At 36.6% G+C, this 11843-nt stretch overlaps 1 protein-coding gene across 1 annotated transcript; it reads left to right on the forward strand.

The window, feature by feature from the left end:
• The first annotated feature begins 303 nt into the window (after positions 1-303).
• On the forward strand, positions 304-10929 carry LOC109221594 (bZIP transcription factor 16-like). The gene is made up of 13 exons (XM_019386063.1): positions 304-631; positions 1718-1833; positions 2084-2140; positions 2236-2310; positions 5090-5179; positions 5277-5336; positions 5436-5605; positions 7971-8025; positions 8291-8327; positions 8419-8708; positions 9545-9622; positions 9739-9864; positions 10105-10929. The coding sequence occupies exons 2-13, from the start codon at positions 1759-1761 to the stop codon at positions 10216-10218; spliced, it is 1227 nt and encodes a 408-aa protein (XP_019241608.1). The 5' UTR covers positions 304-631; positions 1718-1758; the 3' UTR covers positions 10219-10929.
• Positions 10930-11843: the final 914 nt, after the last annotated feature.

The following is an 11843-nucleotide window of genomic DNA, read 5'->3' on the forward strand; positions in this document are numbered from 1 at the left end:
ATGTAAATTGGAAGGGAATGAGTATTTATTTTGAATCATATTGGATTTTTATTTCTTTGTATCACCGACTATATATGGGGTATAATATTTAAGTTTATGTCAATAATTTAACATATAATTTGTTCTTTTTAATTTATATAATTTAGCAGGATCACAATATTATCCGCACATTGTGCGGGTAGTAATACTAGTTTGGTTAATACAATTTAAAATTTTCCTCTAATAACTTTGTAGAACTAATTCACCTTTTTTTTTTTTATTAAAGAGAAATCTGAGCCGTTGAAACAAGTCCACGGAAAACAATCAACAAAATTAATCATCAACACAATCGAACAGAAGAAGACAAAGCCATCGAAACTTCACCTTCTCTTACTGCAAATCCTCGGAACAGCGACACACCCAATTTTTCTCTCTCCAAATTTACCTCCTTAATTTCCCAAAATTTTGGGGTTTCTTTTTTGCTCGTTTTTATCCCCAATTTATATTCAATCTTTATTTTTTTTCCTTCTAATTTTGAGGTTTACCAGCTGGGTACTGTAATTTAAACTGGGGTTGACTGTAATTGGAGTTTTACTGCAGTTAAAGCTGACCCAGTTCTTCAAGATTCACTAGTCTTTGTTTAATTTCCATGGTAACTAATAAATTCACCGTGTTTAATTTGTCATTGGGTGTTTTGGGTTGCTTTTTTCTCTTTATGTTTGCATAATTCTGTATGTGAATTCATAAAATGAACTATATCTACACTAGCTGTAGACCTACTGCAACCCTGTTACAGCTTGTATTGTATTGTTATTTTAAATGCAATGTGGTTTCGATTGTTACTTAAAATTTATTATATTGTATTAAAAAATCCATTGTTGTGAAACAGCGGAAGGATCCCATTTTATGTAATGATTGATCTGGTGTGATTGGATCGTTATGTTGTTCTGTATGTGCAGTCCATTTTTGTATTGTATTGTTATTTTAAATACAATGTTGGTTTGTGATTGTTACTTAATTTAATTATATTATATTATTAAATCTGTTGTTATGAAGCAGCGAAAAGACTTTACATAATGATCGATTTGGTGTGATTGGATCTTTATGATGTTCTGTGTGTGGATTCGTAAAACGGACTATGTTTACACTGGCTGTTGACATACTGCAACCCTTTTAGGGTTTTACTTTATCTATGTTAAACCAAGGTCTTTCTATGTGATGGAGGACTTTCTAGTATTCAAAAATGGGTACAATGGAGTGGAGGATTTGGATTGAGGCTTAGTTGATTAACTTGAACTTTATGCTTTTGCGAGTTAGTTTTCATTTGGAAGTTGGTAGATTGTTATAAGTTAACAGGGAATTTGTTTGAATGGATACTCGAGCTTGGTGAATATCGCCGATTAATTCCAATTAGCCGGTGATGTTTGACAATTTTATGGAGCCCGGGTTACGGTAGGCGGGCAGCCAGCGTTGAACTAGCCAGTTTCATGATGAATCATCACGTTAGATGAGTTTAAATGGAAGTAGAGTTGTGAGCAAGGATTCATATAGACGACCCCAACTAGTTTGGGACTGAGGTGTAGTTGTTGCTGTTGTTGTTGTCTGTGTTTGTCTACGTTGATCTGTGGTACTTTTGGTCTATTTGGTTACTTTTGACAATTTCATGTGTAGAATATTTATCAATTAGAAAGTGATTTAAAACTAATTTTTGATGCATATATGTGTATGTGCACGACAGAATGGTTTGAGGAATTTTTGACGTAGTAGTGCAGTCGAGCCATGGGTAGCAGTGAGATGGATAAATCCTCAAAGGAGGCAAAGGAAGCAAAAGAGCCGAAGACTCCCAATTCACAGGTAACTGGTTGGTGCTAAGAGAGAATACTGTGTTTTCTATAGATAACTGGTAAAGTTGATAGATGCCAGTGGATGACGCTGGTTGAGACATATAAACAACTTTGACTTACTTTTGGTACTGGCTTGGTGTTCAGTAATAGAACTTTTGTGCCAAAAAGAAAAAACTGTTTTTTCCCTGAACAAGTATTTTTGTGTGAGTTCTTTTAATCATCCCACCAATTAATGTGTTTTGCTTCTTGGCACTATATAGGAGCAGGCTTCTACTACTACCGCCGGCTCAGTCAATCCAGATTGGTCTGGCTTTCAGGTATGGTTTCTCTGTAGCATAGTTTCTCAGCCTTTTGCCTCATTTATTGGCATTTCTTTGTTGGTAGTCTAAGGACATTGATGATCAAAATGCAGGCATATTCTCCTATGCCTCCACATGGGTTTATGGCATCAAGTCCTCAAGCACACCCTTATATGTGGGGAGTTCAGGTATGGAAATTTCACATATGGCGTGGTTCTGATTCACGTGCTGTTTTGAATTTCTTTCAAAAGTCAGATCTAATTAGCATTACAATAAGCTAGTATCAGCACGCGAATTTCAGGGTAGGTTCTGACTTTTGAATCAAAAAGCATTACATTAAGCTAGTTAAAATGTGTATTGATTCAATTACATACCCCCTGGTCTGCAAGAGTTGAAAAATAAAGAGATGATTTAAGTTCGTTATATTTCACTCTTTGATGATTTGTTTATGATGAGTGTGGCTCTATGATGATCTGATAACTTATTCTTGGGGTTTCATCTTGCCTGTTAGTGATTCGTTTATGGGCTTGGATACTGTGCTTTCTACTCCCTCCGTTTCATTTTGTGTCTTTTGACTGGACACGGAGTTTAAGAAAGTAAGGAAGACTGTTGAATCTTATGGCCTTAAACTAAAGATGTGTATGATGTATCAAAATGCCGTTTAATCGTGTGGTCTTAAACATGCCATGTAGGATGTTGGAATTGAAGAGTTACTAAGTATAGAAAGTGGCATCAAAATCGTGGGACCCGCGCATAGCAGGAGCTTAGTGCACCGGGCTGCCTTTTTTTTATACTGAAAAGGAATGTAGGATGCTAAAAAGGAAAGTAAGACACATAAATTGAAATGGAGGGAGTAATAAATATTTGCGAGATGACACCTTTTTTTTTTTTGGTGAGGAGGGATCTATTATGGACATTAGAAATCCCGTTTTTTATCAGCATTCTCGTTACTTGGCTGATCGCTTATGAATTTAATTATAGAAGCATTCTTAGCTTAAGCTATTTTTTGGTTAATATGAAGTGCTCATATATGACACATATAAGCATCAAATTAATTTAAGCGAGAAAGATTGTGGTATGCCTCAGTTGTCTTTCAATTGGCGTGCTTATAGATAATATATCGAAGTGGTTCATAAACTTTATTAAAATTATGGGAAAGGTTTGAGCTTTGAGGTTCGGACCTGTTAAGTAGGGTCAAAGATATATTAGATTGTGGTTTTAGTATTCGATTGTTGGTAATTTCCAATTTTGGTCCCTGTGACATGCAAATAACACATCTACTGGTCAATTATTAGGATTGTGTATTTGGCCTTTCCTCTAATATGTTTTCTAAATTTTATTGTATTTTTAAACTAAACCATGAAGACGACTTATCTTTTATGTTAAGAGAGAATTAGTTTTGTCCCTTTACTCTTTATTTTAAGTCTAAAATCAGTAAACTTGTTTCCTCAGAGTAAAAAAAGCCATTTTTAAGAAAACTTTTTACTAAAAAGCATATAATACTATTGATCAAATGTCAAATATTCATATTTCACTGAGACCTAGACTGAAATTCGTTAATGAGGGACCAAAAGTACAATTATCCCTTTTGGGTAGATTATATGTTTAAATTGTGTCAAATTAGCCGGAGATACTATCACTTAGAGAAGGGTTGTAAAGCAGCTTCATGAGTTCGCTTGGAGCGATTGCTTCACAACCTGAATAAAGCAGCTTGTCTTTCTCTTTTAAATGCTTTAAAACGAGCTATAGGGCTTGTTGTTCAAGCTAAATCTCTTTTTCCCTTCCGCCTCTTCTTCTAATTTGAGTTCACAGGTACTCTAGTGGTACCAAATTTGTAGGAAAATACTGTCACTTACATAGAGAAGAGCAGTAAAGCAATTTAAAGTGCTCAGACTGCGTTTTTTAACCTTTGCTACTACAGCATAGCTGGCACAAATTGAATAAAGCAGGTTGTTACGATGAAACAGCTTGTCTAATGCTTTTTATAGGGGAAAAAGTGACTGATGATAGATCTCTATGGCGTTTTTTCATTATGTTATTATCTTTTTATTGTGAAATTAGCGTAATTATTGTACTATCAAAGAACTAAGTACAGGTAACATGGTTCTTCTGTTGCATCTGTGTGTTTTGCAAGCGGTGCTTTCATCATACACTTCTGCATTTGGATCTGGATATCATGAAAATATGTAATTATGTTGTTTGCTTTATGCACATTTCTACTTGCATGATTTTCTAGAGTATGACTAATCTCGAGTCTCAAGCGGCAAAACCTTGCTGGCTTCGTGCATTTTGAAGAATATGTTGTGTCAATTTGCTACTACCTCGTGTTGATGTGTGCCTCCTGACAATTCACGTGTGGAATGTACATAGCTTTCTTAGCTACGTTGCCAATGTCTTGTACTGATCCTAAAATTGTCAAGAAGACAGACTTGGTATAAATTTTGTAGTCCCGCTCAAGCAGTTCTTTGGATAGCGTTCACCGTTTCGCAAGTGTTAATATCGTTAACTGACACAAGGATGCAAATTTATTCCAGACTGCATATTTCCTATTACAGGATTACCGCGAACAAGAGCAATTGAGGCTTTTATTTCAAGTCGTCATCAAAGCTTCTCAATTTTTCTTCTGAAATCTTGATGAATAAGTTAATGATGCTTCTGTACAACAATTCTGCTGGTTTCTTTTTTACTCCATCTCCATGTTTGTGGAAGTGTAAAGATTATTCTGATGAATCTTCAAGCACATGGATAATAGTGCCAAAATGTAGTATTTCTATTTTATGGATTATCTTTTAATCTGATTTTTGTGGTTTGTATTTGTGGTTCTATTTTACAAGTTGCTACCACAGTTTGTGGTTCTATTTTACCTCTGTATTTTCACAGTAGCAGCCCGATAGCGTTTTAATAAAATTTGATCTTGTCAAAAAAACAAAAATATTTCTTTAACAATTTTGGTGGCTGGTTTTTCAGCAATTAATGCCACCCTATGGAACTCCACCACATCCATACGTTGCAATGTATCCCCATGGTGGCATATATGCTCATCCATCGATGCCTCCGGTATAATCTTGTTGCCTGATGTTTACTGTTTTGCTAACTATATGCATCTCAGTTCTGATTTTGCTAACTTGAAACTGATATTTTCCAAATTAATCAGGGATCTTACCCTTTCAGCCCTTTTGCGATGCCTTCCCCAAATGGCGTCGCTGAAGCTGCAGTGAGTACCTACGTTGAATGTGTTAAATAACTTTGTCCATGTAATCAATGCTTGAAGTTTCCAGTTCTCATATTGCTTCCTTCATTTTTCCTTATGCAGGTTAGCAACCATGGTAATGTTGAAGTAGATGGTAAGTCATCCGAGGGAAAGGAAAAATTGCCCATTAAGAGATCTAAGGGAAGCTTGGGTAGTTTGAATATGATCACCGGGAAGAACAATGGACCTGGTAAGACATCTGGAGCTTCTGCCAATGGAGTCTATTCTAAAAGGTATGATGCATAATATGAAAGTTCTCAGAATATTGGAAATTATAATATAAACAGAAGAATGGTTATTAAATGGGCACTTACAGCGAAAGCAGAATAATTGGGCACTTACAGCCCAAATTGCCTTATTTAATTTTTTCTGGTCGATCAACTTCAGCTCATCTTCTCATCTGAGACTTTTATAAATTGAATAATGTAATCAAGCCAAATGTGACTTCTTGGTTTTGTTGGCTCTACTTAGTATGCATTTCCGATTGAGCGGATTCTAGTCATCAGATGGTTGCAAGTCATGCTCCATATTTCCCAATTTAGCTATTGTTAGCACTTCCTGAATGTCGTAAGAGTTGGCTGGAATAAGTAGTGTTGTAAACACGTTTTTAAGTTAAAAGAGTAGGGCTTCCGGTCAGGGGCGGATGTAGTGTTCTACCTTGAACCCATAACTTTCGATGTGGTGTAAAAATTCATTAAAATTGCAAAATAGTACATATGAACCCATAACTTTAAAAATATATTGAGTTCAATGCTAAAAACCTTAAAAGTTGAACCCATAGAGTTTAAATCCTGGATCTACCTCTGCTTCCAGTTGGAGTGATGTGTTCTTTGACGAGCGCAAAACACAATACGAAATTGATGCTCGCTAGCCAAAGATAGTATAGTTTAATCATCGTCTCCAAAGGGATTGGATTTGAACAATATTCAAGTAATTTCTTGCCTAAGCTATTGAGGATGATTAACACTTTAGTTGGGATGATTAATAACTAAAATTAACTACGAAAACTAAAGCAATTAGCAATTGATCGCATAAAGACAAGAGTTGAGCAACAACAAATAATAATAAGGGCCGTGACATGATAGGTGCAAGATGGCTATTCGGGATCTAACTCTAGTTCAATTCATTGTAATGTTCTAATGATTCTCATGAATTCACTCGATGATTAATTCAAACGTGTAGCCAAGACTTCTCTCTCGATTAAATCTTAGCTCTACGAGATAAACTAATATAAAGCACTGTGAAAATATGCAAGCAAGCGTTAATGGATTAGTCTTTAGGAAAACGTATCTCGAATATTCTCCTAACTTGATTTGATCAATTAATCAACAACTCAACAAGCTCTTTCGATTACAGATTACTTAAAAGAATCAATGAATTAAACCAACCAAAATAATGCAAAGATAATCACCGAAATATTCCTCTTTCGATTAAATAAGCTGGTGAACAAAGTTGCAATCAATTTAAAGTTCCATAAACGAATTCATGCAAAGAACTAGAGTTAAAATCCATAAATATCAATCAAACCACCGTATCCGTCAAAAAACTAGAACCATACCACTTTGAACAGAGTCTCCCTCTTTGACTAGTGCTACCTCAGGTGAAAGGAATGAAGATCTTGTATATAAGGACCAAGGAGGATCCTATCCTAAAGGAGAAGGAGGAGTAGGAGGAATCAGTTTTCTTTGAAGATCGAGGAACGTAGTGTCGGACAAAACCCTAAGGCAAACTACTCCATAATCATGGAGAAATTAATCACAACATAAAGTTGAGGAAAGAATGATTCCTTGTGCTCTGAGTCTCCTATGCTTTTCCAATCTTTCGTCGGTCAAAAGTCCCCTTAAAATCGTATTTTTGATGTAGTTATACCATGTAGGAATGGATCCGGACGGAACTACCCTTTCCAAGCTGAAACAGCAAAGTACTCTGACAAAAATACACATGCGTAGTGGAGAACTTAAGAGGGCTGGTTTTTACACTCTCCAGAAAAATTGCATCACCACCTTGTGCCCCGCGGCGTGGTAGTGCATTGTTTTCATAGTAATCTTTTTTTCTCATTTTTTGATATCCAGACTCGGTCCTCGATCCCGCGAACGTGATCTCAACTTAATTTCTTGGGCTTTTACTCAGGACTTCAATTTAGCTCCAACTTGTTCAATTTAGCTCCAAATTATCTTAGTAGCTCGGAATCATTTCCTGCAAGGCATAAAACACGTAATAAGCGCAAATCACCATTATTTAAGCTCAACCTCAAGTAAAATGCAGTAATTAGTGTGCAAACTATGACTAAAATACGGGTTTCTAGCCTACCATCATTCTTCTCATGTATGGTTTTCTGGTACATACTGTTTTTGTAATCTTTTTAGCTTTTGCTGAGCAAGATAATTGCTGTCCAGGAATATAAAATATACTTATTGGTTAGGTTGAATACAGAAATATTTTGGAGTATCAGATATATTAGTATGTTTGTTGCTATTCATTATATTTTCTGTCCATGTGAGAATGTTTTTTTGCTTAAAGTATTTTGAGTTGTCAAGCCTAAATACTTCCCCTATCAGTTCATGAGACTTATGACCTGTGCCAATGTTGGACTTGCAGTGCCGAGAGTGGAAGTGAAGGGTCAAGTGAAGGAAGTGATGCAAATTCCCAGAATGTGGGTATTCTATGATGTATTTTGTTTTATTTCAATTATTATATGGTAGAAGGTAGTTTCTTATTTCCTGTTTATGGTAAGTATGATAAAAATGCTTTCCATCTTAAAGCAATGGCTTCAGGCTTGTCTGTGCTTTGTACAATTCAACATAGTCAGTTATGCGCGCGCGTGTGTGTATTACAGGGAAAGCAAACTCATTGTTCTGTCAGTATGTCCATTGACTCGTCGAAGCAGTATCTGATTGTTTGTCATCTTGATTTTGTAGGAGTCACCAATGAATTCAGGAGGCGGGCAAGATTCAGGTCTGGTGATATGAATTTGCTTTGAATATGTGGTAACTATTTTGGCGATGAATATATTTGATGGAAAAGTAGTATGATGTCTCTGCTACAGCTGACACATCTCAAAATGGAAATGCTGCACATGGTTCCCAGAATGGAGGGACTGGCGGCGCTCCTCATTCAATGATTAACCAACCTATGGCAATCGCCCCGATATCAACTGCTGGGGCGGGAGGTATTCCTGGACCCACAACCAACTTGAATATTGGTATGGATTACTGGGGTGCTGCCACCGCATCATCTATTCCTGCAATACACGGAAATGTACCTTCTGCTTCAGTTGCTGGAGGGTTGGTTGCTGCTGGATCACGAGATAGCGCCCAATCACATATGTGGCTTCAGGTATCCTTTTTGTCTCTCCATTTGCTAAGAACTCATGATTCTGTATGTAGATTTGTAAAGCGAGTCTATTGCAGCTAGATTCACATATCTAGATAACTGCGAGTATGTCCAAATAAAACACACTTAAAAGAGCACGTCCTTTAGTTACATGAGAGAAGTATGGACTAAATTATTCACGCTGATATAGTCTTTGTTAATGACTTAATACACATATATGTGCATGGGATGGTTTGACCTGAATTAGGATACAGAGTTGGAGTTGGAGGAGAACGCCAGAGTCCAAGATCTCCATGAATTCTATTATTTTACTTCAGTCATTATGTGTTGACCCTTGTTGTTGTTATTTACTTGTTCCTATTCTTCCTCTCGAGCTGAGAGTCTTTCGGAAACAACCTCTGTACCTCCCACGGTAGGGGTAAGGTCTGCGTACACATTACCCTCCCCAGACCGCACTTGTGGGATTCCACTGGGTTGTTGTTGTTGCTGCATTATGTGTTAACAGAAGCAAAAGCTTTACCACTAAAATATCACCTGTTTCCACCCAAGATTCCATATCATCAATTCCATTCTTTGTCTAAATTGCAAAGTAAATGGGCTTCTAATGAAGTGTCGTCCTTGCCATTCACTCAGTGCTGAGCATCTTCCAGTCTCATATGTTTTAAAAGGGACGGCACATATTAGAAGATCATCTGATTTCTCTGCAACCATTTCTTTCAAATTAATTTTCTGCTTTTCTTACTTTTTAACTGAGGATGTCTCTTTTAACATAGTGTTTCTTCTCTTTCTATAGCTTTATGCATTTTCACTGACGAGGTTTTCTTTGCGATTGAATTCAGGATGAAAGGGAGCTTAAGAGGCAGAGAAGAAAGCAGTCCAACAGGGAATCTGCTCGTCGATCTAGGTTACGAAAGCAGGTACAAATAATCCTTCAGTTTTTTCCTTTTTTCAATCATCATTATTAAAAAAAAAAAAATCATCATTATTAACCCTGACTCCACTTCCTGACTCCACTTTGCCTTTTGCGAGCCAGGCAGAGTGTGATGAACTTGCGCAGCGTGCTGAAGTTCTAAGGGAAGAGAACTCCTCTCTTAGAGCTGAAGTGAATCGTATCAGGAGTGAGTATGAGCATCTTCTTGCTCAGAATGCATCCCTTAAGGTATATCTCTCTACCCTTCTTCAGTTCGGCCAATAGACGCTAATAAATAATTATTACTCCACTAGTGGAACAATATGAGTAGATCTGGAAAACGTAATATTGACTTCTTTGTTTTTCTAACCCGTCAAATACTTGAAACAAATTCAATTTGCAAAAATAACTAATATTTGGGACCGGAGGCGTTTTTTTTTTTTTAATTTTTAATATGCTATTAAGTCATTGGATTTGACTTTGTTGCAGGAGAGACTTGGGGAAGTTCCAGGGGAAGACGATCCAAAAACTAGTCGAGATGACCAACTTCTGGGCAAAAAAGCGCAGCATTCTTCACAAAAAGAGTCCGAGCAGGGTAGCTAATGAAGTTCTGGCTGCATTAATGTGGACTAATGATTAGGAGCTTAACCTAACAAACTTTGTAATAGAAAGGGTTTAATCTGCAGATTGAGTAGTAGTTTATAACTCGTGAAAGGTCACCATGTTAGTGTTATCAGGATCTGTATGTCCAACATTGTCCATTGTTTCTCTGTTGGACCAATCTTTTATGGTCGAGAAACCTGGATAATATGTAGAGGATGTGATCGTCACAATAGTTCTGTTCCAGCAGCGTGCAGGGAGATGTCTATTTTTCCCCTCAAATTTGTATTTACTAATATGGTTGACCAGTACTGATCCAAATGCTGATCCGTGGGGTTTTTGTTTTGGTTACTAGAAGTGCTTCTTTGCTTGCCGGCAGTGCCTCTGACTCGAGTTTCTGTTGTAGGATTCACTAAGGTGACGAAAGCTGAAGCCAAGGTTCTTTGCCGCGCTCCATAGATTCTTGTGGATTATGGGTGTATTTTCAGTTTCTCGTTGGTTCAAAAAAATATTTGTAGTAATAAGTACTGATACAATTTGTGTGTATTTCAACCCTTTTAGTTTTTTCAGATTTCCCCTTCCTTAGGAATATTTCTTCTGCATATTTGTGTCCTTGTTTGATGATTGTTTCTTTTTTCAGATGCATACATGAAATATTATTGCCAGAACTTAGTGTACCATCTTTGGGATGACATATTGGTATTCTTCCTCTCTTTTTCCACGTTCAAGAATGACATTTTCCCTTCCTATTTATTTTTAATTGAATTATTAAACATTTTTTCCCGAGCTGCGAACTAATGAGTCTATTAGAAAGTCGAGTTAGCAATGTTTACCCGAATTGATCCAACAGTTAGACAAACAAACCTTCCATTCTTATGTTTACGCTCTATTCTTATGTTTATTTTCATGATCCCAAATAATGTATCACTTTTTCTACTGGCGTGGCGTGGCGCTGCTGGATGCTTCTGATCAATAGAACACGAAGAGGAGGAAAAAAAAAGCTTATGATGAGCATCTATTTGAGTCGATCACTTCCAAAATCTAATTCCATTTTTCTCTTATCTGAAACTTCAAATCCCACAAAAGATTGATCTTTTGCCAAATTAAGAGCAAAAAATAGAAAATACTATACACTCTTCTAATGCATTTGAAATAATTTGGTGATTTTATGGTGAGGTCTGGCGGTAACATTGTAAAGATAGCAAAAAGTCAAGCTTTATGCAACATGCGCAGTACTACATCCGTTCTATATTATTTGTCTTTTTAAGGTTCTTGCACGCCTTTTGAAAAAGACATTTAAATGCCTTTAATCGGAAGAATATTTGTCTAAATTACTTCTATCTCTTCTTAAACATCTCATGTAATTAACGCACTACTAAGGTAAAAATAGTACGGGCTAACCAGTTCGGACTAGTCATTCAAAAATAGCCAGCGCTTGCAAAGTCATTGAAAAATAGCTACTATTTTGCTGCAACACGAAAAGTTCCAGCATAATATACTGGAGATCGATGCACCTGTGCATGAACTTCCGGCATATTATGCTGGAACTCCAACACGCGGAAAGTTCCAGTATAATATACTGGAGATTGGAGCACCAGTATATTATGCTGGACCCGTATATTATACTG

The sequence above is a fragment of the Nicotiana attenuata genome, unplaced genomic scaffold, assembly GCF_001879085.1.
Source record: "Nicotiana attenuata strain UT unplaced genomic scaffold, NIATTr2, whole genome shotgun sequence".
Taxonomy (NCBI): domain Eukaryota; kingdom Viridiplantae; phylum Streptophyta; class Magnoliopsida; order Solanales; family Solanaceae; genus Nicotiana; species Nicotiana attenuata.